This window comes from Coprinopsis cinerea, assembly GCF_000182895.1.
Source record: "Coprinopsis cinerea okayama7#130 chromosome 3 map unlocalized cont3.3, whole genome shotgun sequence".
Lineage (NCBI taxonomy): Eukaryota > Fungi > Basidiomycota > Agaricomycetes > Agaricales > Psathyrellaceae > Coprinopsis > Coprinopsis cinerea.
This window is the reverse complement of record NW_003307542.1, coordinates 2,521,966-2,542,441: the sequence shown is the minus strand read 5'-3', so window position 1 is coordinate 2,542,441 and position 20,476 is coordinate 2,521,966. Positions and strand designations below refer to the sequence as shown.

Sequence of the window (20,476 nt, the reverse complement as noted above, 5' to 3'; positions counted from 1 at the left end):
AACCGTCAGGTGAAAAAACCTTTCTATTTAGTCCTAGCCTCAGCTCTTCGAGGGCCGTGATCCCGGGTATTGGAGCGTCGGGGCTGACAATACGGTCGATTCCTGACAATTCCTACCGCGTTGATTGCCAGGATATCGATCTCCAGTCTTTTCACCGGAATTCAGCGGGCTCCAGACGCACAATAAGGAGGCCAGTACGCATGCAGAGGCCACCTTATGCAATCTCGATGGGTCGAAAAGCTCTCTCGGAAATACGCTGACGGTGTTTTTGCCGGAATCAACGGCAGGTGGTACGAGGACCTCTTGATCCATCTCCTTTGGCAAGTAATCCCGCTCGAAGAGTTTCAAAATCGCAGAGCAATCACCCATCTTTCTCCGCATTGTCCTCCTGATATAGAGCCGTGAATCACAATCACAGTGTGGATGCAAAAAAGCCTAAAGCAAAAAAATTGTATGGGTTGAATGTGCAATGTGAGCAGGGAAGCTTTTGGTACGGAGATAATAGTAGGCTCGGAGGCCCTCGACCTGATTGACAGAGTGAAGGAATCGAAAGAAGTCGTTCTAAGCAAGCAAGTCGAATTCATGGAAATAGAACTCGCGGATGAAGTTTGGCTGTCTTGCGGACCTTCATTCCTTACCGTATATGAGGCTTAACACTACACGAAGGCAAGAGAAAATACGATACGATACAGCTCGACGAGGCTCTCGAATCCAACTGAGGCCAAGACTCGGCACGTCGAAGAACCAGCATGGGGTTTAAATTCAGGGAAAAGGGGGGTTTCCAGCACAATTTCGGAATTTATGCATACCCACATTTTCTTCCTTCGCTTGCCTTTCCTTGACTCATACATCGAGAACAGGGTCCATCCCAGTGCTCAATTCCATCCATCCCAGACGAGGTGGAGATGGTCACGGTCAAATCCCAAGCCTTGGCGATATCCCGACTTGCCAAAAAGAGTACAAGGGCACTGCCGGCGCCTTTTTCAAATCGGCGAATTGGTCGTAAGGGTAACCTTTTCCATCCATGATCTCCGGGGCTGAAGGGGTCGTTTTCCAAGTTGTCTTTCTGATCGCGATGAAGCATGGAGGAGGGGATCCAGATTGCGATACGTAGGCAAGCAGCTTACATATGTACATTCTTTGCAAGTTGAAATTCAGCTTGGTTGATTCGGAGGGATTTTTGCATTCGTGCAAAGACTCTGGTGCTTTCTGCGAGCTCTCTGCTGGGAGTCTACACTGTAATCTGCGCGTTGCCTGGTTGATAAGGACTCTTCCGGCATTGTTCGCGATGTTGAAGGGTGCCTGCTTCATGGCTGCCACGCGAGCCCACGCGACCGACGGTTCTCAAATCTCGACTCCCAATTGTAGTTTAGCGCGAACATTTCAATTCATCCGTGTCCTGTTCGGGGTGGATCGCCTTGGGAGACGGCGGCCTGAGCAATGAGCATCATCCGGGTGACATAAACGCCCCAAGTAACGATCAAGATGAGAAAGCTTTCAATTCGTAAAGAAACGAATAATAGAGGGCACTGCGCACTCATGACGATGAAGATGAAGGGAGGAGATTGGCAGGGTCTTCCAAGGGGCTTGGTAACCAAGATTTCGATGTCAAAAACAAGTCGATATTGGAACTGGGCTAGGCGCCCGACGGGAAACCAGGTTACCGCGGTTGACTGTATCTGAAGAGTCAGAAGTGGAAACACGAACTTGAATCCCATTGTCGGGCCCGATGTATTGCAGAAAATACCATTCCGCTCGGAATGGCTGAGCACAGAAAGCGATTTGGGGCGTTTGCCGGCGAATACTACGCGCTTGGGCGCTGAGTGAGCGTTGCTCGGTATGGGCCCGGTGTTTGATCAATTCTAATATCCAGGAGGGCTCGAGCGCAAACGTGGCTGGCTGCCGACTGACCGAGTTTCCTTCGCCCCCACCGGTGTTCTACTACAAGCTGACTTTACTGAGAAAAAAGCGGGGGCTCTCCATCCGTGTTCACGGTGCTGTTAACAAGATCGTCATTTTTACTGGTAAAACCCGTATATGCACCGAGTGGTTTTGGTCGTCGGAAGTCTCCAGAGGCTCAGTCAAGAGGCCAAGGGTCCTCTCGGCCATAGTAGGCCATAGTACTACTCACCCAATCTCTCAACTGCGCGTTCCTGTAAAACAGTTCTAACGGTGCCAAAAATACTTCGTAAATCCTCCACAACGCTTCTCCTTATCTCCAGGTACCTAACAACCTGTCTATGGTGACATTTCGACCATTCTTGTACGCCATTACACGGAGTGAACGAAACCACTTCAAACTCCTTCGACCTCCACCAATTGAATACATTGCTCGAACAGGAAATACTTTATGGGGGTTTCCACGACTTCATGGCGATTAGCCCCATGTCATCAGTCAGCCTCGTTGGCGGGTGTCATGACTGTGTCATGCCATGTGGTCGAAGGAGTGGAGATCTGTGAGCTCTCCTCCGCCGCGTACCTTACTTACGGCTCCAACGGTGGCTCAAACGCCTCCCAAACTACCATCAGCCATTTGATCACCCCGCAGAGGAGGGGTGCGCTAAGCGGCCCCGTGAGATGATCGTGTTCCATGGTTGGAAGCGCCTTACCTCCCCCACAGAAGGTCGTTGAAGGCCCAGTAAGCGCACGGCCGAATCCCGACGAAGCCAGAATCCCCATCAGCAATCGTCCGACCTCCCTCTCCACATTCTGTCGGGGAAGAGCCATACGCGTCAAGCGGAAACAAGTTTCACTGAAACATCTGTGCACGGAGGAAGATCTATTTACAGGGTTGTTTGCGGGGTAAGGGCGATGTAGTCACACTAATAGTCACAGTTACTGGGAAAGAGAGCTACAAATCCGTCCATTCCAGCTCTCGGAAACAAAACGAAAAAAGGAAAACAAAATACTGGGGGTAATTCCACCAGCCGATCGTGTAATCGTCAAGGCAGGAACCAATGTTGCGAGGAGCACCCAGCTTCTAATTCTACAGCACTTTTGACGGTGAGTGGGGAAAAGAAGCAAGGCTTTCAGCCACTATCAGCGAATTGTGTGTGGCAGACGGCGTGGAAGGATTACTGCCCGCACAAGAACCAATCGACATACCGACAGGTTAATAGCTAGCGTACAGAGTCCTTTAGCGTGTTGCGATATGCAGTATTGTCACTTACTTGACTTGACTTCGACGGTCCGGAGGAGAACTAGAACGCAATTCAATGTCAAGACCCAGAAAGTTGGAAGCAAACTCAAAAACCCTCTTCCTACAAGCAACCTAGGCGCCTCGAGACACCAATACAAATGGGAGATAAGAAATTCCTGTTTGAGATGATTGTCCTAACTTGTACAATGGGTAGATAATTGGAAACTGCAAAGATTTCGAAAAAATACAAAAAGGATTCGGAAATGACAAACCACGAGCTGAATGTGGGGTATGAACATTGAATAGCGTCCGAAGAGATGATAGATAGTTTCAGTCTCAACAGAAGATGCGGCATCGTAATGTGTCAATGCCCGAGTTCGAATGTGAATCGAGAAGTAGCGCTATGTGTCTGTCCCGATAATAAGAAGGTTGGGAGTGGACTCTAGCAACTGAATAGCCGTTTCCACCAGAGAACAAACCGTGTCCACCAGCTCCCATCCCAGCCGTCACTTCGAGGCTTTGAGCTTACCCACATAGAGCCCGTTCCGAAGTGTATTTGCTTCCCTTCCAACGAGTCGTCTTCTCCTTCTTCTATGTCTGGTTGTCGCGAAGGTTGTACAGGAAACCGAGGTAAAGGACGCCGTGACACAAACGAAGGGAATAGCTTGAGGAGCTCCAGGAGCTCGGGGTCCGTTAGGTCAGGGGAAGTCCAGATGCGCATGTACTCCTCTTGGTCAGGATCGTCCAACTCGTCGTCGCCTGCAAAGGGACTTCTACAACGGTCTACGGGAGAAGTAGCCGCGTAGGAAGCAGGCGCGTCTCCGGGAAGGTGTGATGAGGATGAGGGTATGGTGCGGGAGGGTGGGGTATCTAAAAAGGGATCACTAGGTGCTCGAGCTCGCTTCGGTTGTACTGTCGCGGTGTGGGGAAGGTTCTGATGAGAAGGTAGAGGTTGTGATTGCGAGCGAGCGTGAAGTGGGGAAAGACTGCCATCTTTGGGATAACTATTCAGCGAGGGTATCTTGGATGAAGGGATTTCTTGGAAAGCAAGAACCTGGAACGAAGATAAGCCAGCTGTTCACGGTTAGTTGGTGGAAAGTACCGACTCCTTTCAGAACGTCAATGGCTTCTAACATGAAGTCTTTCCCTCTGGTAGAAAGACGCCGAAGACAGGTATTAGGAACTCGATGTTTTCAGTCTAATGATCACGAAGACGTACGCGGCTTCTTTGAATACGGCATCGTCGAATTCCCATTCGATTCTATTCCTACCCGCCCCGCCCAGATTCTCAGGAATGACTTGTAAACGCATTACAGCCCACAGCCTATAAATCGGTGTGAGCTCCTCCGAAGATGACATGATGTTGATGATGACATACGCTTCAAAAAAGGGTTTTGTCCCAGGCATCCCTGTGGTACACCAATTCCTGATAAACCGTTCGAAACGCTCGTAACGTTCTTGAAAATGGCCACATTAAGAGCAAGTCAAAGCGGAACGTAAATGGAACACACCTTTCTGGGCAGCAGCACCACGAGGATCTGCCCTAGCATGAGCCATCAAAGAGGCGCCGGGCTGTGTAGCAGACAAGTGAGCTTGAAACTCTGCATGGCGACGCTTGTTGACCGAGCGATGATATGCTGATCGTATTGAGGCTTGAACTCTGGAGAAAGAGGCTTTCTGTGATGGAGGTAGAGTCGCGAGTGTTTGCGTCATAAGGGTGCCCGCCTTATCGTCCTGGTGGAAATACCTAATCACCACCTAAATTCAGCACCCTCCAAGGCCGGTGAGTATTTAAGATTGTGACAGAAAGCGTACCATGCCCGACAGTACTCCGCGAAGCGCTCCAACTCGCTAGGAGCGAAACCCAGGGGAGTGGTCGACCGCATGCGACCACTCGGAGGAGGCGTCGGCCTCCCGCTTCTTGCTGACATAGGGTGTCCATGAAACGAAGGTGATGTAGGAGAGACGATGCGACCCGACTTGGGGCTCGTCGGGGGAGTGGGAGAAGGGAGATCGTAAAGGAGGGTTTGTGAGGAATCTTGGTTGACGTTGGACAAAATCGTGGTCGTGGATCTATACGAGGTAGAATCGTCGAAACGTAGGGGCGCTGGGGGCGGTCGTGGTCGAGGGTTGTGCATTCGATACGAGCCAGACATTGTTGAGTGCGGTATAACCAGCAGATACCAATACTACATAGGCGAATTGGAATCCACTGGGGTTGTTACCGGACCCTAATCCTGTGGTATAGTTGGTCGTCCGTGGTCGTTGCCAGATAGAATCTCCCAGATTCACGGCTTCCAATCCCAAGTTCCTCGATAACAGCCCCAACCCAGAGTCCTCGCGGTCTCGCAAGAAAGAGTAAGTGGATGAACCAAGACGAAAACGAGGTCGATGCGGGGGACTCAGGCCACTGCTACACGTGACCTGAAATCACTTAGCCGAACGGCTTGGAGGCTTGGACTTGTTACTCTCGTACCACCACGATCTTCGAGAACTGCCCTTCTTCTCAACTTTACTTTTCTCGAACCTCGCTTTATCCTTGGGTGACTCTCGCTCTCGCTTCTGCTAGGGACTGTGCGGGTAAATGGCCAGGAAAAAAGTGGGGTCCTGCGGTCTCAGATACACCCAAACGGTCCAAATTGAAACCGGTAGTTGATCACCAAGGCCAAGAGCCCGCCTGAACACCCAAACCGCCCATCTTCCGTCGTCTACGATGGAATCGGCCATCCTCCTCGCCAGACTTTGGTTATCCAGCTCCGTCTAGCATTTAGAAACATGCGTATGTCACCACCACCCTAGAAATGAGCTGACGCTTCTCATCTCATCACCGTGCTTTGGGAGAGCCTATGTACGAACAAAAGGCCGCCGTCTCACTTGCTTATCTTTGTCGCCCTAACCCTGGATATGATTGCCATCCTGCCAATTTAAATATAGCTCAAGTCGATTCTACCGCACCTCGTTCAAAGGAAAGTATGAATTCAATTGTCACTTGATTCTTCTACACATTAGGTGCTTACGGCGTCTGAAATGGAACCCAGCGAGTTCACCGATCAGTTTTCCATTCCAAATCAGTCGTTTTGAAACTTATTCTGCTGTGTGCCTAACCTTCCTCCATGGTTTCCTCGTTATCAACATCTACAATTCTATCTTTTACTCTGTGGCAACCCTTCACCCTGTCGATCCCTGCCTTTTGCCTTCCCGGCGGCGGTCGAAACTCAGGAACTCGTCACCTGGCTGCCATCCAACGTGTTAAGCTCTGTCAATGTCGTCGTTCCTGTCTTTGTTGGTGTGTACCTGCCTCTGTTGCTGACACCCGTCCATGCACACGCTTCCGGAGCGGAATAATTAACGTTCTAGGAGATTGTGGCAAATCAGAAACACGCAACCCTTCGCGATCTTTTAACTGGAGAAACCGTCGTGGCTCCTGTCAGCGTTACCATCGCCATCCGGTCTCCGCCTTTGAACCAGATATGCGGAGGCTTCCGCTGCTTTCCTCAAGGCCCGACATCTGGAAGAGACAAGGACTAGACTGTGGTGGAGCCTGCACGCCGACTCGGATAGCTGCGGCGGCCCACCCTCCAGATGTTTGAACCTCTTCCTCGGGATCTCGGGCTATTACTGCGACGCGTATCTGGACCTCGAATACTTGTAACGGCCATTGCCGCCTCCACTGTGCTGGGTCTTTTCCCCTTGCTCTGTGTTTCTGTGCTTGAACAGGCAGAGACACCACCTCAGGTGATTCCAATCCATTAAATCCCATCAGCAACGTTTCCGCTTGGATCCTGGAACTCGGAGCGGGCCTGGAAGTGCTCTTAGTCTATCTATGAACGGTTGGAACATGTATGTGCCATGGTGGTGTTCTTTTCATCCTCAGCTACCTGTGATTGATTTTCTGCCATCCTCTTTGACACCTTGCCCCACCTACTTAACAAATAGTTGGACTCGGAGGTTCTTGTCAAAACTGAGATGCCTGTCTGTCTCCGGCTCCTTCCTCCCGTTATCCAAAGTATGTATACAAGGCCATTCTTTTGTTCAACCCATTCTGTGATCTAAATCCACTCTCTTGTCTTTCCGCATCACGTTAGTCCGTCCTGATTATCACAGTACTTACCGCGCACGCAATAGCGGAAGGAGTCTGCCAAAGTGGAAGTTGACTTTGAACTTCCAATGATATTCGTTTGTTGGACATTGAAACTGGCACGTTTTTCGGCTCCTGGTCCGCAGGGGCTGTGAGTAGGTTAGGGTTTTTTGTCCGGCACGGCATTTCGTTCCTTGGAAAGGTTCAGGGAGTGATTGGATATAGGCTGTGGGTTTTGGTGTGGGATTGGTTGTGGCTGTTTATGTTAGCCCTGACGAAATGGACGGATGACGATCTTTCCGACAGACTTGAAGGGTCTCCGACGACCCTTGCTCTGGCGCTGGTATGAACGGTTCCTGGCCATCCAGACTTTGAGGAACTCTGAGGTATCTCAAAGTGGGTACAGGTCCCTGGTCGCTGTCATTCCAGCCATTGTGTAACTTCTGTGACTTGCCCACCCTGTAGATGACCCGTACGCGTGCGATCGTCGGTACGGTCGGCCGGAATCCAGCTTTTCAAGCAGAATTCCGAAAAACGAGGTCACAATACAATTCAGTCTATTCTCTCCTTGCTCGCTTCGTCGCGACTCGTACACGGTCCGCCCGCGGTCGTTTCAGGTTCGGATTCAGGGCAGGAAACCATATGCTTTGCAGTTACGATCAAAAGAAGCAGGATTCTTTTTCTCTTCTGTGTTGATCGCCTGAGACTTGGGGTGAGAGTGTAGGCGTTTGACGTTGTTATTTTTGTTGTTTGGCGGTTGTTGGGAGAACTGTGTCGTGTGTGTGTAGCTGGATTGTGATCGTGTTATTTCCCTGGAGATGGACATGTCGGGACGCGGAGTCTGTTGTCAGAGTCGGGTTTCGGGGTGTTTGTGGATGAAGGGAAGCGGAGGGCGACGGAAGTAGACGAAGCCCTTCGTAGTCGGACGACTAGGAAGAGAAGAGGGTTGGCAGTTTTAGTTGTACTGCTACTAGAACTTGAGATGCTCTACTAGTAACCTGCGAAGGTTAAAGTGAGCTCGTTCTTGTTCTCGCTCTCGTCTTCGTTCAATTCAATTCGCTCTCTTTAAGGGTGCTTTCTTCCACTTCAGCCTCCGCCTGTTCCTTCATGTTGCTAGTGCAGATCATTTGACCGTAACCTACGTACACAACGACTTGAAAGGTGGTGTTGAAACCCAGGGCCACTGGCAGCTCGATGAGTTACAGAGGTGATGGTTGCATACGACCGACACGACCGACTGTAACCGATAGATCATCCTCCCTCCGTCCGACGCACTCTCTTAAGAGCTCGTCGGGCTTTCAACGAGTCAAAAGCCCCATGGGTGGAGTAAGTAAGTCATAGTATGGAGGGTATTGATCCCAAGTGCTTTCCAGCTATGATCACGATCATTGTACGAATCGGAAATAATCCTAATCACAAAACGTCCTTTAAACCACCGAGGGGGAGGGCTTCTGATTAGAAACATTTTCCCCTCCCCCGCCTGCGGGTTTTTTTTCCGAGTCGATGTGTCGATTTCTTCTCCAAGTTCTTGAACAGCATCTTGGCGGGGTGCGAACTTTGCTATGTGAGTGGTTGCTTGAATGAGTCCATCTGCTGTTGAAAGATACCGAGTGCGAGTAGGAGAGTTTATGTTGAGGTACTTATCGAGTAGTGACTGAATTGGGAGGTATGTCAGGAGTGTGCAGGTTAAGAAGTTGTAGTATATGTCACCGGGGAAGTTGTGAATAATGTAGACTGTGGCCGTAGTGTTTGGCTTAACGCCGGAGCCGCCGGTTGGATTGCGTATTCTTCTCGTTCTTCTACTTGCCTTGGAAGGAAACCTCTCTCCGGAGCTGTCAAGCGCAATAATCCAGTTAGCGCCCTCGAGATGAATCTACCTATCTAATTCCTTTGATTCCTAACCTCGAGGATCTAGTCTTTCGGCCATCTTTCAAACTTAAAACAGTCACGATATGCGCAGATTAGCCGGGGGCAAGGGTAAATGCGTCTGTTAGATGGAGATTGAGATGAGATGGAGTTGACAATGACAGTGACAATTATCGTGATCGACCTTGAGGTGTTGCATGTCGAGTTTGTCATCTCCATCCAAGAGATAGACTTATCGAGGTAGGATAGTGGGTGGTAGAGCGCTAGGTAAGGAGATTATGAACTTTAATTAACACCTCGAGACTCGAGAGCCTTTTGTTCGACGGCTCTGGGGGTCGAGGTGATTGCAGGTGAGCCGGGTAGGGCATCAGTTTAATTCATTCTAATCGTCAAGTCGTGAAATGTTACCTTCCACTTGTGATCACCTCATGCGACTATCATATCACGTTGTCGACAGGCCATTTGAATGGCTAGCCTAACAGTGCCAGTTAATTTACAGGGCAAACACGGGTGCGGCGCTCTGAATACACATGTAGTATACTATTACAGCGGTCAACGAAGCAAACATAGGCACCTGAGCAGCCGCGTGTCCGCGAAGTCGGTGAAGACGAGGGGGTAAAGTAAATGAAGTATGGACCATACGGAGACCCACTCTGATGTATTTGGAATAGAAGATGAAGCCTAAGACTATCATATCACTTGCATTCTACTTTTGCTTGGAAGACTGGACGGTTTGTCCAAGTACTATGCTTGTGGTGCTGTTAGTTAGGGGTAAGGCGAGATCACGAGTGTGCTGCCGCCGCTCTAGGACGTCTGTTTCTTCGGCTTGATGCTTATTTAGGTTTGGCCCTGACCACGCTATTGAGCATGGTCACGATGGACATGCTATAAGCACGGATAAGCCAATCAGAAAGGCCGACTTGTCGAGAAGAAGCATTGGGAGCTCCATGGTCAAGTGCAAACCTACCGCTATCTACATTAGATTATGAGTTCGCCGTATGACTCGCAGGAGAGGGGAAAAAGTGGGTGTATGGTTTCGTAAAGTGAAGAGGTAAGGCATCTCAGTGGCGGCTGAAGAAGCTATTGGGTTGTTGACCTTCTGACCCATAGGGCGCCTAGGAGGAGGGGGGCGGCGCGCAGTCCGTGGGCGGGGGAAAAAGGGTCCGCTGTCCCAGTGACCCCAGAGCCAAGAGCCATCACATTAGACGCTGATTGAAAGAACATTCGGTCCTTTCGATAATTCGCGACAAATAGCGAGAGACTCTGAGCAGCAAGTAACATTGCTGGGATATTTTCGGTATTCTACGGTGTATAAACGAAGCGAGGGAAAAAATGGCGAGAAATACGGACACGGGGGGAGGAAGGAGTTATGAAAATCGAAAGAGGGAGGGGTCGGACAAATGGAGGAGGGCCGGACGGAGTTTGCCGAGAGGTGATTCGGGGGGGTTGGTGGTGCGATGAGATCTTGATGCAACAAAGACCGAGCGTTGCACGAGGGACGGGTGGTGGCCAATCGGGCGGTGTTGTGAAGGATTCGTACCAGGCAAATCTGTGAATCTGTGATGCGAATTGGGGGGTGGGTTGGAGAGAGATCGCACATATCCGCGGTGATCTCTCTGGAATATCCTAAAGCGTAACTGGAGGCAGAAACCGAATAATTTCTTAAATAGCAGATTGGAAAAGTTGTGTTGCCCACCATCGACCCTCCACGACGATTGGACGACTGTTGGGTGCTCGGTAAGTGGTGGTGTCTATGTCTGTATGTTTCAGCGAACTCTAACATGAGTCGGCATGTTCCGACGGGATCAGAGTTATAAACATCCCCGCCTCGACGCTCTCTGTGCAGGACGCTCTCTCTTGACCAAGCCCGACGCGTGTGTGAGACAACGATGGCGTCCCTCGACTTTGCGTCTGCACCTCCCCCCGCCCAGCACAGCCTCTATCCACAGCCTTCTGACCTCGATGGAGCCAACTTTAATCTGCCACACTCGGAGACCGTTGGTGTCTTCCCTCCGTTGCGCACAGACTTCCCTGCTGACACTAAATACCGCCAGTCGGACCAACTCGACACTCCAGACACTCACCAGAACTACGACCTCTTCCCAAACCAGCAGCAACACTTTTCCTCCCAGCGCTACCGCACAAACGCTTCCTCCTCTTCCTCCCTCGGCCATCCCTACGCCATGAACTCGGACAACGGCCTCTACTCCCACTCCGGCTTCGCCGACTCGGTCCCCTCCTTCGGCAGCTCTAACAGCAACCCCTACGACATGATCAACACCTACAGCAGTGGCAAGGTCTCCCCCCTCACTCCTAGCGACCCCGTCGGCGGCCTCCACCACGGCCCATTCCCGCCCTCCGTCCCGTCCAAGGACTTTTCGCCGTCCACCTACCAGGACATGGGCGATCGTCGTCTCGGGATGAATGGCAATGGCTACCAGAACGACTACCAGGACGACTACTCTATCAACGGCATGAACAACGGCCTCGCTTTCCCCCAGTCCATGCCCCAGTTCCCTGACCGTCTCGGTCGATACCCAAATGACCGCTTCAGCCATCCCCAGGGCCAGCAGCAGGTCCAGTCACACATCTCCCCGGCCCAGAGCACAGACATGATGAGGGGAATCCCTCCACATGCTACCCATTCATTCGACAGAGACCCATCTGCAGGCTACGACTCGATGCACTACATGAATCCCAATCCTCACCAGGACATGTCCCTCCGTATGTCCACCGCAGTGGACGAGACCTTGGCCCGGATGAAATTACAAGCCCCTCCAATTGGTACATCAAGCGACCTCCAGACGTTTATCCGGTAACTAGTTTCTCCGTGCTCGGATATTGGAATCGAGCTAACCGTATCTCAATCCCCAGTCCATTCCTTGAGCAGTATGTCCGAACACCAAATCGCCTTGCATTCGGTGAAAGAACGATCATCGTCATGTCAAGCAAAGTCGCTCAGAAGTCTTACGGTACCGAGAAGCGGTTCGTACACTTTTTGCACCCCTCTTTTTCTCCCCCTTCTCACATCTGCTCTAAATTAGATTTTTGTGCCCGCCTCCCACCGCAATTATGATCGGCAACTCATGGTGGAGTGAATCCACAAGACGCGGCGAAGAACCAAAGCTCGCGCCGCCTCGAGTCGTCGTTTCGATTTCTGGAGAGCCCGCTCCACAAGAGTGTTCCATCGAATGGACCAGCTCTTCTGGCAAATCCTTCGATGTCACCGACCCTCCTTCTGGAACCACCTATCTAGGCCGCTGCGTGGGCAAGCAACTCTTCATCTCTGACGTAGATGAAAAGAAGAAAAAAGTTGAGGCCTTGGTCAAGGTCACCGCCCCTGCCTCGGATGACGAGCCAGAGCGTATCATTGGTGTCTTCCCCAGTCGCCCAATCAAGGTCATTAGCAAGCCTTCCAAAAAGCGACAGAGTGCTAAAAATCTTGAGCGTATGTTGACTCCGTCTTTTTGATTGGACTGTGGGGCTGAGTAAATCTTTTCTAGTTTGCATCAACCATGGCTCGACCATCTCCCTGTTCCACCGCCTCCGATCGCAGACAGTCTCCACCAAGTACCTCTGCGTGTCTGGATCGAATTCTTCGTTCAAGGGCTCGGATGGCGCTCCACTTATGGGCCTCGATCAACGATCAAGGCAATCCACCCCCTCGTTTATCGCTCGAACTGCCTCCTGGGGTAAGTCAATTTTGACATTCGTGATTGACCAAGTCAAACTGACCACTCAAACCATAAAGACCCCTTTATCATGTATATCGTTGATGTGAACAAACCCGGCGGTGGTTTGGACGTCCCACCGCCACCTCCCCCTCAACCCGACTATCCCTCCCCTCCCCCCAACGCCATCCCCTTCACGAACAACGGCTCTCAAATTCCGATTTACTACAATCAAACCGTTGTCTTACAATGCCTCACGTCAGGCGTCGTCAGCCCCGTCCTCATCATTCGTAAAGTCGATCGCCAGACGACCGTCGTCGGTGGCGGCTTGCAAGAGGGTGCCAAGGGTATCGCCGATCACTACTGCGTTCCAGGCGAAGTCTGCGGTGATCCCGTATCCCAGCTGCACAAAATCGCCTTTGAGGTGTACGACCCCAACAAGGGACTGCCAGAACCCGGTACCCCTGGCGTGTCAGGCGCCTTCTTGTCCTGCATGGGTGAAAAGGTCAATACCTACCGACCGATCGAGGGTCGAATTTGGAATACCAATGTCGCCAACAACAATGGATCCAGTTCGCCAGTTCTGCCCGGCTCTCCGATGTCCCCAACCAACGGCTCAGCGTCGGCCGAATACTTTGGCCAAGCCACTGGTGCTAATGAGAGCGAGCCCGCCTCTCCGTCGTCGGCTGAGTTCCTGTCGAACGATGGCGGCAGGGTGAAGAAGAAGCGCTCGACGTCGAGTGCGGGTGGGCTGAGCAAGGCGGTTGGAGGAAAGGGTCGTCGACGACCTAGCTCTGCTGGCTCTGTGTCCTCTCGTCGTGGGTCAGGAAGCGACTCTGGTGCCTCGAGTGGTGCACTCTGGCAAGTCGACATTGGTGAGACGAGCGTGTGGACCATTGTTGGAACGGGTAAGTTGCACCTCCCACTGGTCATGGTTGATGTTTTCTAACAATGCCTTTGTAGACCAAATCCGTTACAACTTCTACGTCCCTCCCGTCCTCTTCGACAACCAGCACGCCCAACCCAGCTCACTCGGTGCCTTCCCCATCCCCTCCAAGCAGGTCACGCCCTTCCCTGGCGTTGTCAAGTACCTCCCGCCCGACCGCGCGTCCGAGGCTCCCAAATCCAACTGCGCCCAATCCCGCGCTGTGCTCGCCAAACCCAACCCCCATGCCGCCAAACTCCTCACTGTGTATGGCGAGAACTTCTCAAAGACGGATCCCGTACATGTGTTCTTTGGGTCGGAGCCGTCGCCGTACGTGGAGGTTCGGTGCACGGAGGTGCTAGGCTGCTTGCCACCTGAAAGTGGACATAACAACAAGCGACGACCGATTATTCTCTTGCGTTCGGATGGAGTGGTGTTCCCTTCGAACGTTATGTATCCTTAGACGCTCTCATCATACTTCTACATACCCTTCGTTGCTCGACACCGTTGTACAACCTATCGCCGCCTTCTTCCTCGCTATGGTCGGCCCTTTCGTTTTGTATCATTTTCACTCCTTGTGTGTATTCGCTTGCTTCGAATCTGCTTTGATGATATATGGCCACTCTTGTATCATTCGCTCCCTTTCTTTCGTCTTTCGCACTATTACTACTAACAACGCCCACTGCTAACCCACATCTACCCCCTTTTCTCTGTTTCAATACCTTCCAATTGCTGCCCTTAGTTGTATCTGTACACTCTTCGGTCTTTTACTATCTCTTCCTTGCTCGACAAAAGACTATATGTAGCCCTTTATCTCCCTTTATCTCTTCGGTTTCGATAACTTAACTGGCGATATATACCCCCGTCTATTCACTTACTCTCTGTTTCTCTTTCTGACGTGTTGGTCTTTTGTGTTACCCCATCTCCACTTCTTACTTTGTCATTTTCTCTGCATAGATGTAAAAAAAAATGGAACACTTGGAAGGATTTTTCTCTCTGCTCAAACGATATAGACAGCAGTGCGACTTGGCGTTGAACGGGTACTGTCCCCGCGAGGGGTAGAGGACATGGACTACTGCTTGTGGACACTGGGGTATGTGCAGGGTGCAATTCAATCCCGATTTCCATAGCGCTTACGCTCGTGAAGCGAATACCGACTCGAGTACAACCACCGTGATCTGGGTTTTACGCTTTGAACCCAAGGCGGTCCACGTTTACATACACAACTCTTGACTTCGAAGAATCATTCGAATAGAACACGAATGGTTTTTGCTTACCGTACTTGCCACCCAGCTGACCATACACATCCCTCGTAAGACGCAATCCCAAAATCGTAGACTCATCTCAATCAGCTATAGAAAGTATCCTCTAAGGAGCAGTAATTAACGTAACACCCACTCCAGGCCCTCCTTCTGCTGTGGTACGTTAGGTCATTCAAAAACCCTTTACACTGTTATCAATCACGGCTTTTATTGTGTTGATTTTTTTTTCTGTTGGTTTTACACCGAGATATTTCCTTTGGACTGTTGTGCCAATGTATCGGATAGGAGTTGGCTTCTTTGGCGGGCTGGGGGAGCTTTTATAGTCTCCGCTACGGGATACCTGGAGACTACTCGTATGTGTATTGTGTTAGCGCTGGATGTCCAGGTGGTGTTCCGTGAGGATTCAAAGAATTGAATGTAAATCGATGCGGAATCTGGGCCTTGTTGGAGTTCGAGTACCTGTACGTACCGGTTCTCGTATGTGCTACTAGTAAGCCCGACCTACTGAATTACCCCGCGCACTGAGAGGTTGTCCTCCCGCATAATGATCATGCGTCGACTGGCTTGCGTCCCGTGGTACGCTGTAGGCGCGCACCCCTATTTTTGATGTGTAGACCCCCCATCTCCCAAAGGCTATTTCGAGATCGAAGCAAGGCAGGGTAACGTCACGACATCCCTACTCTCTTACCTATCTTTAGGAATACAGCCTGTTCTCCCGACACTTCTGCAAATATTCTCGAAAGAGTGCGCCACCGTGCGCAGTAGCGGATTCTTAACCTAAAAACAGATGGTCGTCCCTCCTTTTCCTTTCGTTCGAGAAAAGAACCAAGGAACGCGAGCGGAACATAGCAAACGTCGAGCGAAGAGAAAACGAGGGTGCATCCGTGCACGGCGACCTAGGCGCTGTTGCACCAAAGAGCTGGGAAGAAGGTGTCGGAGTCGGAGTTCGACACGGGCAGAGCGAAAACGCTTGACGGTTCCATCATAGTGGCGCAATGGCCATGGAGGATATGGGCCGATCGAACGAATACTCTCGTGGCGGAAGGACAGCCGAGGGGATGTATGGATTGCCAATGTGGATTGCGCTGACGCCAGGTTGCTGGAGTCTGGGACATCACAGTAACAAAACATATGTTAGTTCTCTTGTCATCCTGTGCGTGGTTACCCTATCCTGACCAGGCTTTGACCGACCGACTGGCCCCTTGACTGAATTGCATACTTTTGGAAAGGCGTTTAAGAGCATCCGCCGCCGATAAGATAAGCAAAGAAGCTTTTCAAAGGGGAAGGAGTGTTCTTGGACATGGAGCCTTTTGTCGGTAGGGGTGTGATGGGATATTGGAACGGTAGGTACGTAGATTACCGTACTCGATTCGGTGTGGCCGCGTTGGAAATGAAAGAAGCACGGAAGAGTGGGTTGTAGAGTGGAGAAATGCAAAGCGGGATGGGGCTGGGCGGCTCTTCAACAACGCTTCTCTGCAGCTCTCTAAACCACCTGGCTCCCGTCCTCTATTCTAAGATGGGATCAGAAAGGATTGTAAAGATAAATAGGGAAATGCGAGTACGTTACATGCCTGAGCACGCCATGTCGGAATTCGGGATCCTGTCATCAATCCAAAGAACGGGCCTCATCGAAGCGCGCTGCTACAGTCACCGAAATCAATACGGGCGAATGTAATATTTGTGGTTCCTAGACTCCCATACCACCTGATTCCAAAAGGTTAAGTACTGTTCGCGGAACTCGAGAAGGAAAACGTACCGTCAAACGTGGAAGGCCAAACGCCGGCGAGATTGCCTATTGTATGTCAGTTTGGAAAGAAGGGTCCGGCCTTGGACATCCATTACTACTACTCCCTTGGTTGCCTCTGCTGTTTAGAATCTTCTCCCGAGTCGGTGCCCGATGTCTAGGAGGCCGTATGTAGCACTGTAGGATTTCAGATCGATAGAGCCATGAGCTTTATTAGGAAAAGCCAAGCGACGATAACGAGTTCAAGACCTGTTTTTGGCAACGCACAAGACATCGCGTCTGCCAGGAGGCTTTATGTCGTTCACATTTTTCCGCCTGTTATTTTCAAAAGCCCTGCAGCCCTGAGCACCAATCGTCGCTTTGAACAGTTCCAGGGACCGAATGGATCGCAGAGCGCTCTGTGGGGATTCTGAAGACATGAGAACAAAGTGGCACCGGTGCCAGGATCCTGCGGATACATCAACAAAGCATCACCAGTGGATGCTGTAGGTGTTGCCCCAGATTGTCGCGCGTTTATGTTATCTTCGGAAGAGAGCGAGCATGCCCTGGATTTCTCATACCATCGGCGAACGGAGAAAACGCGTGGCCGTCGTGTACTCGGGACCAAGTGGCTGCTTTGGGCGCATGTTTAGAACAATACGAGTATAGATAAGGTCGAGATAGGCGATAATAAGCATAGACAGAGCACACGCAGTTCTGGCATCCCGTCAGAGAATCGCTTCTGTCGCCCTAAAGACACGGCCAGGGTTGCAGATGCATTGAATGGATTTCTGGTGGTGAAAGTTGACAGCAGGATCGGAAATTAAAGATTTTGAGTTGCCGCCGGCTCCGACGCGTGCCGTCACGTGGACATCATGGCATCACAACCTCTCCCGCCCCGGAAGCAGGCGTGCAACAAGGCCGCCAAGTTTGGCGCAATGTGTTGCATGTAACTCCAAGTTGTCCTTCTTCCACCACCACCCTCCTGGCGTATGTCGCCCTTTCTTTGTCTAGTGTAATTGTCTAACGGCTGAAATAGGTCCTAAGGCGTCCGTTACAATGAACGTAACGCAGTACATATCCGAGGTGACCTCGCAGGTTACCCAAACGTCACCCAGTGCCTATCCTGGACTTGTATGGACCTACTATATCCGATACCTCTGGAACTACGAACCCGAATCATGGGTGGCACGCATAGCCTACTTCTTTAGGGTGTTTGCTATCCTCCTCAGCCTCCCAACTCTGCTCTTGGGACTGCTGGTGCGTCCAATGGCCCTTATCCGCAAGTTCCTTGTGATTTATGAAACCTCGTTCTTGCAGGATATCGTGTCTTACGGCATTGCTCGCACACTGGGAGTTATCGACGATGTAAAGGCCTCGACGAGCGACAAGGCTACTGTCCATATCGTCGAGAATGCACCATCGATTCGCGTAGAAGACACGGATTCATTGGCAGGCGGAGACTCGCTAAATCAAACCCCACCTTCAAAGCCATCCGAGTTCTTCGCCACGGACAACAACGTCAATCTATCTGGCGTCGATGTTCTTTCTCCAGCTGCTTCAAGACCGCCGTCTCCCACTATCACCCGAAAATCCCTCCAGCCGGACAGGCAGCCACCGGTCATCGCGGATTCGTTGGAAGAGCCCAGAAACCTTCGACAACGTCACCTTCGAAATCAAGTTGGCAATTCGTCATAATGTGCGTATGTATGGGTATCATCACAAGTGAAAGCAAAAAAATATACTATATTACAATGGGAGTAATGTTGTACAAAGAGTCCAATAGAGAAATTAGAAACCGAAACGCAGCTGATCCCTCGTGAATACGGGTGGCTTCCAGCGGAGGCATTCTGGGTGAATCCTCCGCTTTCGCTTTGCCTTGGACTTGTTGTACTTTTCCAAGACAGCATTATTAAGGCAAATGGCGTGACCTCCTTTGTAGTGCTTGAAGAGCTGGAGTGTTGTACACCTAAAAGAAGGTTCTTGAGAAACGAGAAAGACGTGGAGAGGTGAAAATGACATACGTATTCATGATATCAGCGTGCGTGATAGAGGTCTTGTGGGCGATCTCGTCAATGCTCAATTCACCCTCTGGCGTGCTGAGGAGAAGGTCGATGATGGCCTCTGCCCAGTAGGCACGGTAACCGAGAAGACCCAAGTCAGACAGTGGTTTCTCGGGGCTGCCCAGTTTCCCTTCCTTCTTGCTGAGCTCGTAGGAGAATTCGATGAGCAGCTTGCCATAACCGTGACGCTGGTGTTGAGGCAGCGTAAGAATACAGGCAACGTTGTAGTTCTCGGCAGATTCCTTCTCCTTCGAAAAGTAGCCGATGATATGACAACCCGAAGAGTCTCGCTTGACCTGCGAAGTGATCAACGATATGCTACCGTAAGGCCTAACGAGCGCAGCTTACCATGACGTAGTAGAGGAAAGGTGTCACGTCGTAGTACAAGGTTTTGCTTGAAGGGGTCATCAGCACAAAGCAGACATCACAAGGCAAAGACCACTGACTGGTCAAGGAAACATTTCGAAAGCAAACTCAGATTCCTACACCACGTCAACTGCCTCTTCCCGTCGATTTCGTAGAACGATATGTCTTCGTGTCGATATATTTCATTCCCGGGGGGATGTAGCATAGTACAGCGTTGCCGATGTCGCGAGAACATCATGGGGCTGGGGAAGAAGGATAGACAAAACTCGCAGATGTAAAGGACGGGGAGGTGGGCGTATTCTTTCGGATATGGACTGAAGTACCAGGCATCCACTTCGTGTTTGCCTATCTGCAGTCGGTTGAGGTTCTTGACACGGGCAATCTCCGAGATAGACTGTGTCATTGAACCGGAAGTTCGGAGCTTCTCGATTTCCTGTTCTTTGCTGAAAGAGGACAGAGGAGGTGCGTCGGGTACCGGTTCTTGAAGACTGAGGTCAAAGGTAATATCCCCTTCGTTGTCCACATCCATTTCTCCCTCAGCATCGTCCTCTCCTTCAGCATCCTCTTCTTCCTCTTCTTCCTCCTGGCTCGGCGAGAATTTCCGTTTGAGGGACGTAGGTGTTGGTGAAGGGGATGGATAGTCAACCGGGGTTGCAGAGGGAGTAGAGGGAGCTGGCGTCGGCGAAGCGGCCTTTGTAGCGTTGGCCGTCGCTTTCTTCAACAAGCTCTGTGCTTTAGGCAGTTTCCCCGGCTTCTTGGAAGGAGTGGCGGCCTTTTTGGGAGCAGCGGGAGCTTTGGGTCGCGGCCATTCAAGGTCGCGAGAGAGAACCAGACGTGAACCAGAGACCCATTCATCTAGACGCTTGTTGAAGTGTTCCCAGTGAACGAAGAACTCGCGTTGGTCCTCCGGTTTGGGTGTGCCCTCCTCCTCCTTGGTTGTACCGCGGGTAGCCCGCCTGGCATAGGGGTTATTAGGCTTGTCTCGAATGGAGAGAATTTCCGCCAGACGCTCTTCTTCTGTTCCATCTGGCCCAGGACGGCGAATATAGATTTTGCAGCCTACAGAGACGCTCTATGCGAGAAAAAGGGTGCTAAGCGAGGTTGACTTTTGCTGTGTGAAATGAAACTGCGCACCTGCAGCGAATATGTGCCGCCAGCAGAGACAGGTGGCGGTGGAGCGTCCGCTGGCACAGGGGTCCCCGAAACCATTTTTCCGCAAGTTCAGCGACGAAGTAGTCGGTGTCCGAGGTGGCCTTTGCTAGCCACAGTGTGTTGGTAGAATTCAAGAGATTTTAGGCAGGGCGCTGCGATTCTGCGCAGCCCTTTGTGCACCGGCTTTTGATGACTCGACAAGGAGACAAGAACGCAGACTGAATCACGTAA

General features: G+C 51.2%; 4 protein-coding genes across 4 annotated transcripts; 2 read left to right on the top strand and 2 right to left on the bottom strand.

The window, feature by feature from the left end:
- Positions 1-3,367: 3,367 nt before the first annotated feature.
- On the bottom strand, positions 3,368-5,487 carry CC1G_03195 (hypothetical protein). The gene is made up of 5 exons (XM_001830606.2): positions 4,955-5,487; positions 4,651-4,886; positions 4,359-4,596; positions 4,246-4,288; positions 3,368-4,193 (listed from the first exon to the last, which is right to left on the bottom strand). The coding sequence occupies exons 1-5, from the start codon at positions 5,293-5,295 to the stop codon at positions 3,582-3,584; spliced, it is 1,470 nt and encodes a 489-aa protein (XP_001830658.2). The 5' UTR covers positions 5,296-5,487; the 3' UTR covers positions 3,368-3,581.
- Positions 5,488-10,972: 5,485 nt separating this feature from the next.
- On the top strand, positions 10,973-14,142 carry CC1G_03194 (jkappa-recombination signal binding protein; the record flags this gene model as incomplete). Its single annotated transcript, XM_001830605.1, has 6 exons — positions 10,973-11,898; positions 11,958-12,068; positions 12,128-12,531; positions 12,587-12,775; positions 12,835-13,662; positions 13,718-14,142. 6 exons carry the CDS (start codon positions 10,973-10,975, stop codon positions 14,140-14,142), a joined length of 2,883 nt encoding a protein of 960 aa, XP_001830657.1.
- Positions 14,143-17,723: 3,581 nt separating this feature from the next.
- CC1G_03193 (hypothetical protein) lies at positions 17,724-18,362 on the top strand (the record flags this gene model as incomplete). The annotated part of the gene is made up of 1 exon (XM_001830604.2): positions 17,724-18,362. One exon carries the CDS (start codon positions 17,724-17,726, stop codon positions 18,360-18,362), a length of 639 nt encoding a protein of 212 aa, XP_001830656.2.
- A 93-nt stretch (positions 18,363-18,455) lies between these two features.
- On the bottom strand, positions 18,456-20,380 carry CC1G_03192 (histone acetyltransferase ESA1; the record flags this gene model as incomplete). The annotated part of the gene is made up of 5 exons (XM_001830603.2): positions 20,228-20,380; positions 19,174-20,165; positions 19,076-19,121; positions 18,689-19,023; positions 18,456-18,633 (listed from the first exon to the last, which is right to left on the bottom strand). Exons 1-5 carry the CDS (start codon positions 20,300-20,302, stop codon positions 18,456-18,458), a joined length of 1,626 nt encoding a protein of 541 aa, XP_001830655.2. The 5' UTR covers positions 20,303-20,380.
- Positions 20,381-20,476: the final 96 nt, after the last annotated feature.